A 20,176-nucleotide genomic window follows, 5' to 3' on the forward strand; every position below is an offset into this window, starting at 1 on the left:
CAGGGTAGCAACGGGGAGGGTGACGCACAGGCAGGGGCAGAGGACACTTACGAAGGGTCTTCCCCGAGTCCGTGGGCTTGTAAAGCTCGCCGCTCCACTGGGCGAGGTCGGGCGTGAGCACAGCGTGAGAATTCAGATCCCACCCCACCCCCACCCCAGTGGTGTCCCAGCTCCTGTTTGGGTTAATCCTTTTGGTAACGAATGCTGGTTATCAGGAGTTCCATTTCCTCTTCTGCAGACATGCACTCCGCTACCAAAGAAAGGCTGGTTTTGTTCAGAGAGAGAGAGAGGGTCCTGAGGACAGGTGCAGCGGTTCTCAGGTGGAGCCCTGCAGGGCAAGCCTCCCCCTCCCCGCAGGGAGCTGGAGTTTCTCAGCAGCGGGAGGGACTCGTCTTCCTGGGCACAGCTGATTGGGGCAGGAATGGAAGCTCGGCCAACCACGCAAGGCTGCTCGCACACTCTGATCTGTCTGCAGACAAATGGTTCATCACTGAAGGTTAAATGCCCTCATTTCATCAGCAGTCAGCTGCAAGGGCGAAGACAGATAACACTGTGCTTGGCCACATACCCGCTGCTCTGCACTCGGGAGAGTGGGAGGTGAGACGTGGGCCAGGGTTTGGGACTGCTGTCCTTCCACCGTCTGCCCTGGGATGGGTGCTCAGCATTAGGCGCAGGGCCCAGCTCACGGGGGAAGCCTCCCACCCTGTGGTTAAAGGTGAATTTTCAGGAGAGTCCCAGACGGTGGTGCAAGGGGAAGACGAAACTGGGAGGCAGCCTGGTGACCGGCCACCCGTGATTTAGAGGAAGCACACTATTCTGAGACGTCCCGCTCCGCTACGACCCTGGGGCTGAGAAGCCAAGACCCTGGGCTGACCCGAGTCTTCTCAGTTCAAAGGAGGTGCTGCCGGTGACCAAAGAACGTGCATCCAGGGCTACGTCCACTCCTTCCTTGCGACTCTGGCCGTCTCTTTCGTTTCTGATGCCTTCGCTTTTATTTGCTCGTGCTTGCTCCGAAGTCTCTGGGCCAGCCTTCCTCCTGGCCATGGTTCCCTCTGATTCTTCGGTCCGTTTCTCTGGTTCTCCCCGGGTCCCTTCCTGCTACCATCTCCTTCTGCCCAGGGACCTGGTGGGTGTCTGCTCTCCACCTCCACAGTGCAAAGGGGAGGGACGCGTGTGCGGAAGCCTCGGCCAGGGCTGAGAGCCTCCCGTGGCACAGGTGGTGATGGTGACAGCCCTTGGACAGCTCACAGGTTTCTCTTCCTTTTGACTGACACGAGAGAGGGTGGCCTTACTCATGTTAGGTGCATTTAAAATCAGTATTTACATCACAGATCAGTATTTATGAGTCTTTCCTACCAAAGTTTGCTGGCATTCGTCTGGGTTTAAGCAGCAGCTGTAGGCTTGGCATGGAGCCCGGGAATAGACTGTGAGGAGGGACTGGGGGGTTTCGGTGCCCACTGTCCTCCCCGCTACTCACAGGCCTCTTGCGTTGAACAGGAGACTGGACCCAACAGCAGTGGGGAGACTGGTGCTGCGTGTCGTTCAGAACCCACGGGGGGCAAAGCCGGGTCCCAGTCAGCACAGGGACGGTGTGGAGCAGAGAGCAGCAGCATCGATAGTCACCTGTTCCCACCCCACGTTGCTCAAGAAAGAATTGATTCAAGGTGACTTACTGGACAGTGATCTATAAATACAGTAAGATGCCATCAAACTGAGGAAGACAGATGAGACAATTAGAGCAAAAGGAAGATCAAGACTGAAAAGAGTAGCTGAAACTAGGGGTGAAGTCAATACACAACACCCCGCCCCCAATCACGTTTCCCACGAGCAGCCCACGCCGGCGGCCCCTGGGGAGAGGCGCGTGCGCAGTGGAAAGAGTCTGGCGCACTCAGTGCAAACGGCAGCCCAGGGTCCCAAATCAGCGCGGTGCTCACGCTGGCTGACACCAGAGAGGCTCTTTCGTCCTGGCCAGGGACAGGACGTGATGTCATGGCCAGCGTCACCCACAACGTCCCGGCAGTGAATTTGTCGACGAGTGGTGGAGGTCCCCCTCTCCGAGTGCCCCCCAGTTCCACACACGGCGCCCCCGCCCCCAAGTCCACCGGAACCAGCAATTCCAATGGCGGGCAGGAGAGGGCAGGGTTTAAAAACTCGGACTCCGAAGCGAAGCCTGGCAGATTTCCAGGCCGCCCAGGCTCCACCGCTGCTGCTTCCTGGGAGCTAACGCCCCCAGGGGGTGGCGGGGTTCACGGAGACAAGGCACGTGAAACACTTAGTAAGGTCCCTGGAGCACGCTGGGCACTCCAGGGAAGTCCGTATTGAACAACAGGCACAGACACCCTGAATTCCCTTCGGGCATTCCCGAACAAGCACTGTTTTCCCTGAGAGCGCTTCGGCCGAGGAGCATTAGCTGACCATTCATTAGAATGTACGGAACAGAGTATTTTCTGCGCTCGGTAAAATGCTGAGCCAAAGGCTCTGAGAGCAGCAGCCAGGAGGGAGGATGAGTCTCAATGTGTCCTTATAAAAATTAAGGCGCTTGGCAAGCTTCTCCCTCCACAAAGCACACCCTTGACCGTGTCCTCACAAACCACCAGAAGTACCAGCAAGACCACAAAGTCCTCAGCCACTGGGCACAGGGCGACACTTTCAGGACCGTGAGTGGACAGTGCGTGGGCCTCCCCGAAACTCACCCGTGCCCACCTCTCTGGGGAGATCCTTCGGGAAACTACCCACAGGCCACCTACTTTTGATGAGCGTGTGCTTTGGGTTAAAAGCTGTAAAAGTTAAAAAGGCAAAATAAAAAGGTCAGGCAAGCAGACTCAGTGGTTTGCCCTGTCGGGATGTTTGTTACACGTCCACGCTGGGGCGCTGCCAAAGGTGAGTGCCCGGTCCTGGACAAGCGGTCTGCCACCCTTCTTTCTCGGAAGCAACAGCCGTCCCCACCACAGCAGAGACAGCCGTGGCTCCCGTTCTCCACGAGGCCACCTGATAAATGTGGAAACGCGGGTCCTTGTCCCTTCTCTGGCAACCCACGGAGAAGTCACTCCTCCCCCGCCTCCTGGAAACTCATCTCTGATTCCTCCAGAGGACGCGCTCATTCTACACGCGAGCTCAGGGTCCCGGCTGATGTGAGCGGCAGCAGCTAGCATCTTTGAGGTCTGGCAGCTCGGCTCAGTCCTGTCCACTGAGCTCAAGGTCAAGGGGAAATCCATAAAACCTGCGAATCACCTTAGGGTTCTTCCCAGGAATTAAAGAGTACAGTGAATAGCCCTGGCTGGCGTAGCTCCGTGGATTGAACACGGGCCCGTGAAACAAGGGGTCGCCAGTTCGATTCCCAGTCAGGGCACAAGCCTGGGTTGCAGGCTGGGTCCCCAGTAGGGGACACATGAGAGGAAACCACACATTGATATTTCTCTCCCACTCTTTCTCCTCTCCTTCCCCCCCTCTAAAAATAAATAAATAAAATATTAGAGGGGGAAAAAGAGTACAGTGAACTGCTCAAGGCCGCAATTTATCAAGTGGCAACATGACTCTTGTTTTGGAAAAAAATGTCTGAGAAGCTAACAGGTGTTGACTGGGAGGAGCAAAGGCTTGGCCTGTAAGCCACAGGGTGGAGTGCACCGGGCCCAGCCACAGTCCACCGTCGTGGTGGTCCCCAAACAGTCCTGGAGACAGAAAACGACCTCCAAACATTTCGTGTCGCTTGAGCCTTTTCATCGACTCTGCAAGACGCAGGGGTATGGGATTTAGCTGATGTGGTTTTCACAGTTTACTCGCACACTTAAAAAAGTAGCAAATAAACTTGTCTTTGCGTTACCTTTTCTTGGTCATGGTGCTGCTTCAAAAATAATAGAGTTAATACAGGGACAGATAAAAACCAACTCTTTAAAAAGAAAATGAACCGGGGCTAAAAGGAACGCAGTGAAGTCAATGACCGCGTGGAGACAACAGTTGAGAAGGAAACGCAGCGCACCGTGTCCAGGGATTGGGAAGCAGGCATTACGGCTGTGAAACGGTCACGGGAACGCGGTGCAGTCACCCTGGGGCATCATTCCAGGTGCCCAGGAGGAAATGCCCTCCTACAGCCTGACAAGGGCAAGGCCCGGCCCGACGAAACCCTGAAGAACAGGGGCTCCAGGGCCTTCCCCTTTGGGAGGAGCCTGCCTTGCGAGACCCCGGAGGGCCCGGACTCCGGCCGCCCTTCCCTAACGCCGAGCCTGCCTTCGGGGTTCCGCCCGTACCTGGTCCAGACAGTTGCTGCGCAGATACCTCAGCGCTTGCTGGATGCTCTGCGGCAGTGGCTGCCCCGTTCGCTGCACGTGGACGATCAGGGGGACGCCAAAGACAGTCCTGTCTTTGTAATCCGGCACTTTCATCCTCTTCATGAACTTTGGGACTGACCTAGAATTCACAGACAACAGGTCATCAAGCCTGGGGGTTGGGGAGGCACGCAGATGGGGAGAAGCTTTGGTTGCAATACCGGACAGGCCGGGGAGATTCACCGTTTCTCCCTTAATTAATCCCAGGACGAGGAAGGACTACGAGGCCCTGGCCTGTTCAGAACTCGACCTATTACACAGCAGGAGTTGAGTCAGCCGATGGGCTTGGGACCCAAGTCAAGGGTTCAATGTTCTAATTTAATCGTCACTGACACACCTCTCAAGGCATAGGCACTTAAAAGTCCCAACAAGACCAAATGAAACACATTTAAAAATTACAGGAGGAAGAAGAAGTAACTTGGTTGGTCTGGGGAGACTCGAGGGCAGAAAAGATACAAAGCATTTCTTGGCTGCGATTTTTCTACAACCCATTGCACTTTTGGAAGGAAATGTTAGCACAACTTTCTAAATTAGTCTCATAGAAGCACTGCCAATTCTTCTATGTATGTAATAGACACCGCAGGAGAGTCAGGGACGCATTTTATCTGTTTTCAAACCCGCCAGATCGTCTAAAGTGGGCCCACATCCAAGCTCCAACGCCCATTCGGTCCATTCCCCGTTGGGAAGCGTTTCCCGCCTACTCTTGCTTTGACTGGCCAGGGAATCAAAGCAGATGTGACCGTGAAGAATGACATGCTTTTTCTGTGTTGAGCTCTGCCCGGGCCCGAAGGTGCAAAGGACAGACGTTTTCCTGGAAGAAACTGCCTGAATGACTGTACGGCAAGTTTCTTTCTCATTGTTCTGTTCCCCGTTAATCACCCTTCCCCTTGTCTTTTGTCCTCCTTGGAGTTGGACCACCCTCCCTGGACCCCAGCAGGGAGCTGCGCACAAGCCCTGTGTCTGCAGGTGACATCGGTCCAGCTGAGGCAGACCTCGAGGCAGAGCTTGTGGGGGTGTCACATTCAGGAGGTCAGGCAGGGAAGGCCACATGGAGGGGGGCTTCAGAAGTCATCCAGCAAACCCCAAAGCTTCCGCCATTGCGTGCTTAGCTGTAGCACCCGGGCGGCCCCGCCCCCGCCCCAGGGAGGGCGCTACGCACCAGGTCCAGCCGTGCCTGCTGGACATGGAGTGCTTCTCCATGATGGCCGTCAGGCGCAGCAGGGACACGCGCTGTAGCAGGCTCAGCTGCCCGGCGCTCAGGTGGCTGATGTGCGGCGAGGCCGTGGAGGGCTGCGGCCGGTGCGAGAGCTGGAAACTGTCCCACTGGAGTCGCCTGTGCCGGGGAGAAGACGTCGCTGTGGGGACGTGTCCTCCGACACCCAGGACCGTACTGATTGTCAAGTGGCTAATCGGGAGAGCTTTTGGGGCAAGAAAGTCGCCAAGCAAAGGGGACGGGAGACAGAGATGTATAGAAGACACCCAAGAAATGGCTTTCTCCAAGCCTGACACATCAGGAAGAGAAGTTGTTCTCTGTGGCATTAGGAGGTTTAAATAAGGTATGTAATACATTTTCTTCGCATTGCTAATGTGTTCCCAAAGTGCTGAAAGTGTGTGTGTGTGTGTGTGTGTGTGTGTGTGTGTGTATGAGAGAGAGAGAGAGAAGGAGATACATAAGGGTTAGGGAAGCCCAGAATAGCTGGCCCAGCAGAAGTGACTGGTGGGGTTCGTGAAAATACAGGGCCCTTCAGTGTGGCTGGCAGGGCTTTGTAACAGGGGAGTTGGTACTGATTTACCAGCTCACACACCAGGGGCGCTGTTTGTGCCGGACCCTGCATTTTCATGTCCCCACCCTGTCTCTGCATCAGAACTCTCGTTCACTGATGAGAGGGAGCACAGAAGTGGCATCCCCAGGTGGTGACACATCTGGGAGTCCCCAGAGATGCCAGGGCATCCCCGAGAGGTGCACAACGTCACTACTTTCTACCAGTGACGCCCATCCAGGGCCACTTCCTAGGGTGCTTCGGCAACAGTCTCTGTACAGCAGTTTGCAGTCAGCGTTTTAAAGGCAAAATAAATGTACAAAGCACCCACTTTAGACCTCAGAATTTTCTCTTACAATTACATTAAATCTGTGTAACCTGTGGGGTGGAACCGGTAAAGGTCACCGGAAGCACTTGGGTGCTGGCACCGGGTGCCTGTCATCAGCGACCACCCATGTGCCAAGCACAGGCCTTCGCACATGAGGACCCGGAGGGCAAACACTCGAGACAGAGATGTGAGGCGACATAGATTCGATCACCGCTTAACTGGACAGAAGGCACATTTCCGACCCAAGGATTCCTGCCTGCACAGATCACTCCCAGCCGTGTCCGGCATTTAGCACGGGCTCTATGCACGTGTGGTGAATACCTGCACAGCCCATGATTGTTACGAAGTGGATTAGGAATCATTTCATGACATCATGCCACCAACCTGTTGGGCCTGGTCAGAGAGGCCCCGACCCCAGAATCCCTCCTCTCCCGGGCCCCAGGGGCCTCCGACCCGTTCAGAGAAGTGCCGTCCCTCTCCGCATCGCTGGGTGTCGTCTGGCCCTCGGAGACCGAGCTGCCTTCGAAGTCCAGGGCGATCTGGTGAGGCGGCGGGAAGGGGCATAGGCCCGGCTTTCCCAGCACGGCCCCCCTCCCGTGCAGTTCAGGCAGCACATCCTTGGACCAGTCATCCACCACCTCTTGCAGCCCGTTGACCTGCAGCAGGATGTCGTCCAAGTGAGGGAAGAGGTCCTCTCTCCCCAGGTCCAGCAGGTCTCCTGTGCTGGCGTACAAATGGGAGCCGGGGACGTTGTCATAGATACTGACGCGGCTGGCCCTGTGGCAGGAGGCCATGAGCCCTGGCTCCCGGGCCTCCGGGCCCTGCTGCCCGCCCAGGGAGATGCTGCCAGTCCTCCAGTTCACCCCACTGCTGTTGTCCGTGGGCGAGAGGCTCTCGATGGACAGCGCCTTCGGGAACGTGCCCGGTTTGTGATCCTTCGGGATGTGAACGACCAAGTTCTCCTGGGAATGGAACTCGTGCGTGTGGTTCTGGTCCGCGGCGCCCCGCAGCAGCGCGGTGCCAGCCAGCACGTCCAGGTCCTCCAAGTACATGCCCCCGCGCTTGTGCGCCTCCTGGCACTTGCGCTCCTTCAGGCTGGGCGCACTCAGCCCACCGCTGCTGCCCTGCTCGGAGGGGCTGCTCTCCCTGCTCCGTGGGCTGGAGCCTGGGCCCCCTCCGGGCCAGCCGGCCAGGGCTGGGCTCTGGAGGTCCCCGTTTGGTATCTGGACACACTGCATGGCCTTGAAGGACTCGGGCTCCTGCTGCAGCACGGGCCCACTGATCACCAAGCCCCCCGTCCGCCCTGACCCCTTGTGCCTCCCCTGGGCTCCTTTCCCTCGGAGCGTCTCCACACGTTTCAGAAATGACTTGGCCCTCGTCCGGCCGGGTTTCCCATTCTTCGCGTGGAAGGGGTAGCTGGGTATGTCTTTGGGGGGCTGCGGGAGGCTGGGGCTGATGACTGCGGCATCCAGCATGGCTGGGCCCTCGGAGCAGCACTGGCCAGCGCAGGGGAAGGCCTCCCGGCCGGCGCCCTGGCTGCTGGGCGGGCCGCGGCCCTCGCTGCCCCCACTGCTCTCGCTGTGGACGGAGCAGACCTCGGGCTCACTCAGGTCCGTGAGGACGCTCTCACTGCTGGTGGTGTTTCGCATCCTCATGTCCCCCGAGGACCCACTGCGGTCTCCCCCTGGAAACAGAGTGTGCGGGTCGTCCACCCGAGACCAGCGCCTGCTGGTTCTCTGGAAGGTCCATTTGTTGCTGATACAGAGGTCTTCCTCATCCGAATCGTCACCCTGGAAGACATCAAGGACAGCGCACATTGGCGGTGATACGGAAGACACGGGACATTTGTGGGCAGGGGCATGGCTGTCCCACCCCCCTCCCTTCCCTCCATTTCATACGCACCCTAGGGGGTTTGGGGGGCGCCGTCACTGGCTCCTCCCACCACCCCGCACTGTCCTGCCCGCCTGCTCCCCGCTGGTGGCTGGAGGATCTCTCCCCAACCTGCCAAGCTCCCTTCCTGTCCATCATCATAGTTTCTGTGTCCTGCTGCCGTCTTAAGGAGCTTTCCTTGACTGATTACCAAGAAGGTGTAATTACCGTCTGACTAGACAGTCTAAATCTGAAACATCTGCAGTCTCGTTTTCACACAGAAACTTAATCCCGCCATAAAAGGCACTTATTTTTTTTCCTGAAACTGCCTCCCGGAGCCCCGGATTCCCATTTCCAGCTTCCCTCTTNGGGTTTGGGGGGCGCCGTCACTGGCTCCTCCCACCACCCCGCACTGTCCCGCCCGCCTGCTCCCCGCTGGTGGCTGGAGGATCTCTCCCCAACCTGCCAAGCTCCCTTCCTGTCGATCATCATAGTTTCTGTGTCCTGCTGCCGTCCTAAGGAGCTTTCCTTGACTGATTACCAAGAAGGTGTAATTACCGTCTGACTAGACAGTCTAAATCTGAAACATCTGCAGTCTCGTTTTCACACAGAAACTTAATCCCACCATAAAAGGCACTTATTTTTTTTCCTGAAACTGCCTCCCGGAGCCCCGGATTCCCATTTCCAGCTTCCCTCTTCTGAACCTCCAGGTCCCTGCTTCTCGAAGCGAAGGCTCCTTATTTTCCCTGTGTAAATGCAGGGCAGGACTCCCTATGCGATTCCTATAGCGGAATCCCGAGATCACTGGTCGAGGAGGGTCCCGCTGGGCCGGCCTTCCCCTTTCCGGGCAGTTCTGAATCTGAGGGCCTCTGGCAGGACACGCCTCTCCAGGCTGCCCTGTCCCCACCGCTGTGCCGTCTCACGCTCTGCTCCTCACCCATCTCACCCGTCTGGGCTCGGTCTGAATTCTCAGCCCCTGAAGGATGAGAGGCTGGCTCCCCGAGGCCAGAGGTGGCCTCCTTTATCTTTGCAAACCCCTCCAGCCCATTCCAGACCTTGGCCTAAAGCACCTAAATAGTAACTTCCTTCCAAGATGAATCATCAGTTCCTTCCTCCTCCTCAACTGTGCATATTATCAGGGCCCAGCTCCGAGGATCTGCAAATCTGTTCCCTCATTTGCATTCAGCCCTCAGCACCTCTCTCTGGGTCTGCCACAGTCAGAACCTCCAGTGCCTTCCCGTCAGAGCGGCTTCCCACGGTGCCATCGAACATGACCATGTAATGTCCCAGCTCAGGAGCCTTCATGGTCCCATGGCCCTCCTGACAGTCCACAGTGTGGCCCCAACTCCCCTCCCCCGGGACGACATCATTTCAGTCGTTCTTCCCAATTCCCATCCACTCTGGCCCCCAACACCCAGCTCTGTTCGTGGTTTTGAGCGTCGAAGGATAGTATGTGGCCCACTGCCGAGAAGGTCCTTCGCTGACTGCCCCAGACAATGACGACACTGTCCTCTGGGCTCCTGCGGCATTTGGACGAGACCTGTATTCAGCATTTGCTCTGAGGATGGCCCAAGCCCGGTCACATACACCATTCTCAGCCACTCCAGGGGAGCTCCGAGAGCGGGGCCGGGGTTCTGTGTGTGCTTCCCCCCAAAGCCAACCCCAGACTCCCTCACTGCTCAGTGCACTTTCGTTCATTGAATTTATTTTATTTCATTCCATCATCTGGTTCTGAGACGCAAGGGCTAGGGGTGTCAGCTAAGAGCTTTTGTGATTGTACCGAGGTGGCTACTGTTTCTGAGATGTCTGTCACCTGTGAAGTTGGACTGGAAGCAGGGCCTGCCCCCGGGGTGCCGAGGGGCTGCCACAGGGCGGGCGCTCCGTGGTCGCTCACCGAGGAGTGTTTGTTCACTTGTTGTTTTCCAGCGTGTGTGCTGCTGCTTGCCGACCGCCTGTCCAACAGGGACCTGCCTGTCTGTGGACACAGCCAACGCCCACCCCGACCCTCCCTAACTTTGCACTTAATTCTACGTTCAAGGAAAAGCGAAGAGTAGCCCAGCCCATAAAACTTGAGAATTCCCCATTCTTAATTTATTGCTTGAAAATCTCGATTAATTTGGGCTGGATTCAGTGACAAATTCGGACATTCAGGTATGAGGTGGACGCAAGTGCAAAAGCAAGGTACCGGCAAAGAATTCCGCAGCTCTGGGGTCTCAGTGGAAAAATTAGCTGTGAGTTTAAAATAAAAAAGTTGTTTAAGGCTTTGGCAAAGGAGTTTAAAACGTTGTACACGTGGGAAAAAAGGCAGACTCTAGGATGATGACTCAAAACTATGCCTTCTTTGCAGCATTTTCTGCCACCCTTTGCCCTCCGATTGGCACAGAACCACCGACATCCGCGGCCACCTCGCATCAGGCAGCACCGCGGTAGGTGCGAGTTCGCGTTCTGGGTTTTCATACCACGTATCCGGAAACTCGTGAGGGGAAGTTCATATTAGATGGGCTTCCCGAAAAAGCCCTTTTAGCAAATAGTTTTTGGGAAAGCAAGAGAAGAACATGCTTTTAAAGAAATTATATATATTTTAAAATAGAAACCACAATATGTAGCGTGGGCTCCCTCAAGCTGGCCCCAGCTCGGTGACTGACGCTGGGAAAGCACATGCTGGTCGGATAAGGACGCCTGTATTTGGGTTGAGAAGAGAGGCCGAGCTGGGCACCCAGGACTGGGAACGGGCACCCGCCCCGTCCGCCAGGCTCTGAGAGCTTACTAGCAGAGCTCTGGGCAGCAGGAAGGTTCACAACCCGACACAGGCCCGTGAAAAGTGGTGAGCCGCTGGGGAAAAGGGCAAACCGGCCAAGAAACTTTTGTCAGTATTGAAATTGTTTGAACCCAAACAAACAAAAACGCAAACCAATAATAACAAAACCAAAGCAAATGGGGAAAGAAACTCATTCTCCTTTAGCACCTTCTTCTTCATCAGAGTATGTATGTCCCTGAGGGCAGTCCCATGACTCTGTCTTTGTTTTCCTCAACTACAGGATCTTTCAAACTACGGAGGGTGGAATGCAACAGGAAATACATTTCCCACCACGTCTCAAGGCGCACATAGAAAGTGTACTACAGAAACAGTTATTGCTAGAATTGTCCTTGCTTATACTCTGACAATTTGGTTACAGTATAGTTGACAGACAATATTGTATCAGTTTCAAGTGTACAACACAGTGATTCAGAATTTACACACTTTGCAGTCCGATCACCATAAGCTCAGTAACCCCCTGTCGCCATGCACAGTTACGATGCTGTTCGTTGTTGACTTCTTTCCCCGCGCTATGCATTGCTTTCCCATGACCGGCTTATTTCTAGCTGGAAGTTTGGATTTCTTATTCTACTCCTGTCTAGCAACAGTTTGTTCTCCACATCTTTGAGTCTGTTTCTATTTTATTTGTTTGTTTTGTTTAAATTCCACATAGAAGTGAAATCATGTGGTATTATCTGTCTTTGACTTATTTCACTGAGTTGTACTCTAATATTTGATAATCTAATTCAGCCTGTTTCCTTTTTAGAAAAATGTTGTTTGTGACCCATCGCATTTATTTAACAACCCATGACTGGGCCATGGTCCACAGTAGGAAAAACACACTGCACTAGACTATCACCTTTATACGCTCAGGGCCAAGGAGACCAGCAGGCACACGGCAGAATCCCCAGCCATAACTGTGGAAGTGTATTTATTGGTTAAGAGGGGATCAGATTTCATCCATGCAATACTTTTTTTTCAGGCTAAAAACAAATACTTTGATTATTTAGGAATGATAGGAGACAGATGTGTTTATGAGAAGAAGAAACACTGAACCAACTTAATCGTGTGGTGGACCATGCAAATGTATACTATGGACATGGTCCGCCCGAGGGACAAGCTACCGCAGGCTCTCTTGACACGGCTGTGCCCGACACGGCTGATTGTGCTGGGCGCTACAGAGCCTTGCTAGTCACTGGTCAAGCGAATCCACCAAGAGTGTGAGCAGGAGACTGCAAAGCAGGAGCAGGAGACGGCGAAGGAGGGGTCACCGGGCGGTGCCTCAAAGTTCTGTCCATTTGAAAAGTAACTGGGAGGAGCCGGAGAACTCGTGGTTTCACAGCGTGAAGATGGCCCAGGGGGCTTCACCGAGTGGTCTCGAGCAAGGCACTCCTTTTGAGACTCCGTGTTTTCAGCTGTGAAATAGTGTGTCATCATGCACTCGCAGCGCGGTGTGTCACCAGAGCCAAATGAGATGAGATATGAAAATGCCGCATGAGCCTTAAAGGGCAGGATAGAAGCCGTTCTCCCTGTCTGAGACCGGGGATACGGGGCTGGCTAACCATCCTAACAGCATGGAAGGGTGGCCTGTTAAGCAGATGACCTTTCATGGTATAAAGTCAAATAGAAAGACCCCACCTTTAAAAGTCAAGTCGAGGGCGTGCAGGGTGGCCGGACTTGGTTGGACGGCAGTTACTACGTGCAGTTTTGAGCACTGGAGCGGATTTATGTTTATGTGAGTGAGTCATGTCCCGTGGCCCCCAAAGCTGGTCCCCAACTTTAGAACGCATGGGTCTCTAGACTCCAGAGACTCAGCCCACCGTGTCCCCTGCAGCTCACGCATGTCAGGAGCAGCAAGCTCTTGTTCTAAGTGCCACCTTTGAAGGGGCACGAGGGAAAGGGTGTATTTCTAGGGAACGGCCGAGCATCGGAGGACCACGACCTCCTGTGAAGGGTGATGGAAAGAACTAATAGTTTTGGCTTAGAAATGACGAACTTTGGAGTGATGTCACTCAAAGTGCGATCAAGGGCCTGTCAGTGCCCAGGCTTACCAGTCTTCGATACGTACAGACATTGAGAATCGGTGTTACAAGGTCTGCTACCATCTGGCCAGGCCGTGTTCTCCAAGGTCATGATCAGCGGACTAGTGTCACTGAGCAGGGCAGAGCCCATTTTGGGTGTTGTGCATAGTAGGTCCACATTAAAGCATGTACATTTCAAGACGAATTGACCTACCATAACTCAGGGGTGCAAGGCACAGGATTTGTCGTTTTATGGAAAGAGAACTGTTGGAACTGGCTAGTCAGGGAGGCTTAACGATGAATTTTGAAAACACAGCAACACATTTCATTTTGAAAAAAGGTAAAGAGGAGTGCCTGAGGCTTTTCGAAATTTACTTCCAAACCTCTTTTGTGATCCCAGTCAACACGTGACTGGTGACACTGGTTTCTTTATAATGATTAACATTAAAACAAAGAATAAAAAACATTTTAGACATACATTTCTTTCTGTGAGTAGTGTTGCCAATCCAACCTAAACTAGATGATAAACAAGAAACTCAAGGTCATGGATACTCATAGTCAAGGCGTTTGGCTGAAGTCTGAGTGCAGGCATTTAACACAGCGAATCGCTATCTCAAAATAAACCCTTTGTTTCGTTATGAGAGCTGAACAACCACAGAGTTGGAAGTACAATCAGAATTCTTCACATTAATTGCCCTATGTACACTTAAGTCTTGAACTCTGTAATCCTTTTCTTTTTCTCACTGTTTGTTTTGATTGTACATACTGGAATGTCATTTTGTGTCCACCGAGTCTAAGAAGACACTGGGCTTGTATGTTCTGTAACTCCCTTTGTCTCACTTCCTGTTTCGAAGTCATTCATGTTGGATTTTATGGAAGTGCCTTGGTCGGAAGCACACTGGGAGTGCAAAACAAAGCACAGCAAAGCAGAAACAGCACCCCCACAGGCCGTCCGAGAAAGCTCACGCTGGACCGAGCAGGAGTCAGGGAACTTCCTGTTAAGGGTCAGATAGTGACTATGGCGGGGGGGCTATTTGGCTTTGCCGTTGTAGCTGGCACCCTGGGGGTGACTCCATCGCAATGCGGAGTTCTGCACAAAGACAGGGGCCCAGGTGGGCTGGCCTTGGTCCAGAGGACGGAGCGGGAGGGGAAATCAGGGAGCTGTGCTTCCCTAGATGAAAGCGCTGGGATCAGAAGGGCAAGTTGGCACTGAATCAGCTTTCGGCTTACTCTGCGGAAGACCCAGGGTCATCAGAATGACACATGGCCTTGCCGCGCAGCGAGCGCGTCCTGTCTAGATGCTTCAAGCACGGGCTGCACCGCCCTATGAGGGGCGCCCTACGAAGTCGACCTGCAGTGAGTGGGAGGCTCAGAGTGATGATGGAAGGTGGTCCAACTCAGAGAGCCTGGTGGTTTAGGAGACCCACACACAGTGTCCTTCCGTTGCAGACGGTAACTCTCCAGCCACACAGATGCGGGAGTAAGTGCAGCTTGTCTCTCACTTGCCTCTGCTGGGGAGTGGCCGGGAGGTGTCCTAGGTGCCGGGAGGTCCTGGGGGTGCAGCGCAGTGTGGGGATGGCGATGGCGATGCTGACAGTACTGGCCAGGAGGAGCAACTGAGGGGTGCCCATTAGCCATGGGTTCTGTGTGCTGTTCACCTTGGCCATGAGGTCGGAGAGCTTTATGGAAACTATGATTTTAGCTACAAACTTCTTCAGAAGCCACTTCCTCTCATAGGAAATCTTAAGGAAGAGTTCTGGGTGCATGTGTGCCCTGCTCCGGTCTCACTCGGGCCACACAGCCCCTTGGAGCCTCCGGTCTCTGGCATGACCTCGGACCAGACGTCATGCCGTGGAAACATGAACCATAACTGGGTTAGGGTTAATGTTGTCACACAGCACATGGAGATTTTGTGGGTTATCATGAAGAAGAAACACTTTTCAGAGAACGGGTGGCATTTGCATGTGCCTTGCTTTTCATTTAGGAGGAGCTTGGATGTTTATTGTTTTATAGAAGATGAGAACGTTCTTAGTGAAATGATATATTCCTCAGAGATGATGGCCAACCAGACATGGCAAAGGGGAGGTTTAAAAAAAAATTTTGTGAAGTGGAATGTGGCCACACTTTCCTACTGGGAAGGAGCTCATACAACCCACAGTTTCCAGTGGCGCTGACCACAATGTCCACTAGGACATTTAGACGTTCGTTCTCCTCCATTCGAGAGAATGGAGCTGCAGGCTGGGGCCCTGTGGTGTCCCAAGGCCCCGGAAGGGCCCCTGGGTGGGCTGGACAAGTTGTTCAGGGAGGTTTGTGGCCCAGCTGGAGACCACAAGTCTCCCCCGAACCCTCCCAGAGACGAGAAGGGAACCCCGAGTCTTCGAGAGACTACAACGCCCTTATGCAAGGAGAGGCTCTCATGTGCAGGCAGCTCTGATTCCTCTTCCCCACACTTCCCAAGTGGCGTTCAATGCAGGGAAGCACGAGTGAGGCATCACGCTCCTTGTCTAGGCCACTTTCTGTGCCTGGGCCGACCCATCAAACTCTTCAGACACAATCGCATGCGGGGAAAACGCAAGTGGAGTGGTAAAATTTGAGACCTGTTCCCTGCGAGACACCCAGAGGTGAACGTCCCTGAAGACATCACATCACTCGTGGACCTGAGTACAGATGGCAAGAAACGACCCTCTCCTAAAACCAACTGTATTTTGCGGAGGCAACATGTCCAGGTCTCTGGCCAAGGACCACTCACTTGGGCTCCAGCAGGTTTCTGAATATCTTGGACAAGCAGACAGGGGTTCAAATCCTGCCTCTGCTAATGGTGCGTGGCTTTGGGCAAGTTGCTGCCTTCTTGCCCTTTAATTTCTGCACCTGTCACCTGGGATCAGGGACAGGGGCCATGGCTGGCACACAGCAGGTGCATGTGAGTGTTTGTGCCCCACAGAAAACGCCAAGCAAGCACACAGAGCCTTCCTTGCCCCAGCTGCCCCAAAGGGAGAAGGCGAATAGGGTCCCAGACAGGCCATATGGGGGGACGCTCCGCAGAAAGTCGTTCTGCACACCTGGGCCTGCGCAGGTTAGAGATGAGGACTGTGTTTTTATTTTTCGGGTTGTTTAACATGGGGACGTCACTGGGGGAACCACTGCTTAGTTTCCCTCCAAAGAAACAAACCCCGAAGTGGGTTGAAACTTCACATGGTGCTCAGGCCTGAAGTCTCACTTTCTATTTTTGGTCATCTGGCCTATTCCTACCAGTATTTTGAAAAAATTTTTTTGCAGTAAAAGGAAGGACCCACCTATGATGTGTGTAAGGGGCCACCACGCAGGAGCTGAGACCACCACAGCCCCAGTGGCTGGTCACCCCTGAGCACACGAGCCGGTGAAGGCCACATGTTGGAATTCTTCATTTGAAAATTCCGGCTCTGACTCCCCAGTTTACCCTGTTCTACTTGAGTGCATGCGTGGGTGAGGCCTCCCGCTAAGCAGGGGAGGAAGGAGTGTGCCACCCAGCCCAGCACGAGGGGAAAACCACAAAGGTCAGAGCACCGAGTGACAGATTTCTGGAGGGGCTTTGTGAAGGTGGCCTCAATGGGCTAACAAAGGTTACTCAAGGTCGCCTCAAGGGCGGGTTTGGAAAGGCTGGGGATAGGGTGGGAGTGTCATCACCCCACTTGGCTGTAAACAAATCATGTCATTCATTCAGGGCGTTTTCTTTTGTCACGCACCACAGCCAGAGGTCTGCGTGGGCGCCGTGGGGGCCAGCCGCGCTGCAGACGTGGCTGTGTTCCATCAATGGGGACCGTGTGTCACAGGCAGAGTGAGAGCTGACCCCGTGCTTTGGGTGTTGTGTGCCTCTCAAGGGCTCTATTCAACCCCATGTTTTTACCCTGTCTTTGCCCTGGACAGGTCGCTCATGTTTTCATATTTCTCTGCATATTTTTTCACCATTTTACCTCCTTCGCTTAAATCTTTGGTTTCTAGCTCAAATCCCAAATTGTTTTTAAGGTGGGGTCAACCAAAATTCATTCACTCCTTCTTCTTCTTTTCCCCTTCCCTCCTTTGGGTGCTATTTTAGAGCAGAAATTCAGGCTGAAGTTATTTTTAAAGATCAGGTTACTCAGGAGTGACTTAAAAGCCATGTGGTTTAATGATTTCTCTGTGAAGACCTGGATAAGGAACACTTTCTTTGGACTCAAAGATGTTTTCTCTGCTTCTTCAAAGCACACAGAGGCTTGACTTGTTATGTGTTAGAGATGAAAAATGAGAAAAAAGTGGAGAATGGTGTGAACTCCGTGTTTCCTAAACGAATCGATTCAGTGAGAGAGAGAGCACTTTCGGCAGGGCGGTTGGGAGTCTTGGGTTGGACGCAGACCTGCCCTAGACCTGCCCAAGGCTGAGACCCGGCTCCCACCACTGGTTCGAAGAAGATCTCGGGCGAGTGGCTTAACCTGTGTACGTCTCTCTCTCTCTAGGAAATAGAGAATCCCTCCTGCAGTGATTAAATGGGACCGTGTTCGGCGAACCCGCCCAGGGAGCACATGGCTCTGTGAGGGCACTTGAATTAAAACACTGTTGGGCCCTGGCTGGTGTAGCTCAGTGGATTGAGCATGGGCCTGCGAACCAGAGGATCGCGGTTCGATTCCCAGTCAGGGCACATGCCTGGGTTGCAGGCCAGTTCCCGGCAAGGGATGCACAAGTGACAACCATACATTGATATTTCTCTCCCTCTCTCCTTCCCTTCCCCTCTAAAGATAAATAAAACTTTAAAAAAAAACCGTTGTTGGAAGGAACGAAGCAGAGGTCCTTCTGGCACAGACCCAGGCTGTTTCCTGCGTTCCCCTCACCCGCTAACATCTGTGGGGTACTCGTCTCGACCATGGGGTGCATTATTTGCAACTGGAAAAACTTCTGAAAGGTTGCCGTAAAGAAGTAAGACATGTTACATCTTCACGCAAAGCCTCTGACGGAAACTAAAGCAAAAGGAGGTGGTCACACAGACCTCAGCCTGGGCTTATAGTGGACTTAGTTAACCCTTAACGGTTGGTTACGATGAGGTGAGACATTGGAGACCAAGCACAGATGGCCACGCCCCGCGTCACTTTGCTCAGGTGCGTGTTGTTTTGCATCTTGGATGTGCGCCCCTTCTGCTGGGACGGCCAGGGCTGTCAGGGCACACACACCTACCTTTTTCCTTTGGAAGTTCACATCAAGTTTCATGGAGGCACACTTGTTCAATGTATTTAGCCGTCTAAAAAGAAAGAAAAATGCGATGATTGCTACCACTAGTGACCCTACATTTTCTCTTCATTTTGCTAACGTTCCCTCATTGCCAGCGAAGCCGGAAGTGCAGAACCATCCGCGAGGTGCCAAGCGTGTGCTGCAGTCACGGGGTCGAGGCTGCAGGGGAGCCCCTGCTTGGTCTGTGGCGTCCACTCCCAGAGGATGGGGCCCTTCCCTGATCTCAGCCCGCCCTCGGCCTGCTCCTCCTTGCACTGCCCTCTGAGCCCCGACTCCATCACGGAGCCACGCCCTCCCCGGCCACCATCTGCTGTCTGCAGGGGGAGTCCCACATTTGCGTCAATCCACCACCTGCCTTCTCCCTTGCTCTTGGCTGTGGGGTGCAGACGGAGAAAGAACTCACATGACAGTGCCAAGCTGTACATGCTGTGGACTGAGTGGTGTCCCCTCAAAGTCACACTGAAGGCCTGACCCTTAGGGCGACCCGATTTGCAGGAAGAAGTGACTGCAGTCAGGGGAGGTCATAGGGTGAACCCTGACCCACTAGAACTGTCCTCGCCTGCTCTCTCTCCATCCACCATGTGAGCGCACAGGGAGGAGGCACAGTGCCTGGAAGAGCAGAACACCACGCCCTGCCGCCCCCAGCCTCGGGTTTTCCGGCCTCCACGACACTGAGAAAATGAATGTGTACTGTTGATGACACCCGGTCTGTGGCCTTTTGTTCGGGCAGCCCCTGGGGACTAACAGACGCACTTTGATTTTCGTCCTCAGCCGGGTTCCCAAAATTGCTACCTGTGTTCCCTTTATTTTTTCCTCCGGTTGGCACCCAACGTCAGACTGTGAAAAGGTGCCAGTTTCTCAACAGATGACTTAGCCACCACCCCGATGAGAAAACTAGGGCTTACTGGGAACTATCTGATATAAGTTCATTTACTAATCCTTACCTCCATCATGAAAAAAGAGGTTCCTATTCTTTTTTCGGAGCTGATCCTCTCACCTTGGGTCAGAGTGCAACACCCAGCACTTCCTGAGGTTCTCCAACACAGCCAGTGTTCCCTCCTCCCCTCGGCAAAGGCTCCTCCCCTCGGCCAAGGCTCCTCCCCTTGGCCAAGGCCCCTCCCCTCGGCCCTTCTTCTCCCTCAGCTCCTCCCTGTCTTGAGCAATTGACTAACCAATTAGCCACCTAACTAACCAAAAGCAAAGGGACTATTGATTTTCCTAAATCCTGCCTTTCCTTTAATTCCACCAAGCAGCTCCACGCACTGCTCTTCCTTAGCGTACTCAGTTTGCTGAGAACAATTGTCATTCAATCCACAGCGATTTAATGTCATGCAATTTCTCTTTGCAAACACCTTTATAATTTTGTTTTATTGGGTTATTTTTTGAAAATCGAAGCTATCGAATCCCTGTGGTTGAAAGAGTCAAACATGACCCTTCGTGTCCTCTGCCATGTCACCACTCTTTGGGGGCGGCTCGTTTCACTGTTTCTTTTGGTGTTTGCCTCTAACAACACGTTTCCACCGTTACTTCTCGATTTTTCTCGAATAAGCCATAATCTATTCATGCTGTTCTATGAAAGATGAGGCTCTACTTTTTCTACCAGCTATTCCCCCCCACTTCCTACACACCACACCCTCTACCTCTTATAACTATAGTTATGTCACGATTTCGTGATTTTTTGATAAATCTATGTTCAGTGTTTATTATGGCCATATAAATGCTTTTCATACACTTATCACCATACTCTGGTTACTTTTTCTTTCATTCTCAAATTTCATTATCCCAGGAGGTAATAAATTTACTTATTGTTTCCATAGTGTTTGATGTACTTACCCCTAAATTCA

General features: G+C 53.4%; 1 protein-coding gene across 2 annotated transcripts in view; it reads right to left on the reverse strand.

Annotated features, from left to right (window-relative positions):
* Window positions 1-20,176, reverse strand: part of STARD13 (StAR related lipid transfer domain containing 13) — a 177,320-nt gene that overhangs the window by 14,307 nt on the left and 142,837 nt on the right. For both annotated transcript variants that reach the window (XM_037057643.1, XM_037057642.1), the window contains exons 4-7: window positions 18,279-18,342; window positions 6,795-8,200; window positions 5,482-5,655; window positions 4,245-4,404 (exon numbers count right to left, since the gene is read on the reverse strand). In XM_037057643.1, coding sequence (XP_036913538.1) covers window positions 4,245-4,404; window positions 5,482-5,655; window positions 6,795-8,200; window positions 18,279-18,342 — 1,804 coding nt within the window. The remainder of the gene's footprint in view (window positions 1-4,244; window positions 4,405-5,481; window positions 5,656-6,794; window positions 8,201-18,278; window positions 18,343-20,176) is intronic.

This window comes from Sturnira hondurensis, unplaced genomic scaffold, assembly GCF_014824575.4.
Source record: "Sturnira hondurensis isolate 20B ecotype Veracruz unplaced genomic scaffold, ASM1482457v3 Scaffold0009719, whole genome shotgun sequence".
Taxonomy (NCBI): domain Eukaryota; kingdom Metazoa; phylum Chordata; class Mammalia; order Chiroptera; family Phyllostomidae; genus Sturnira; species Sturnira hondurensis.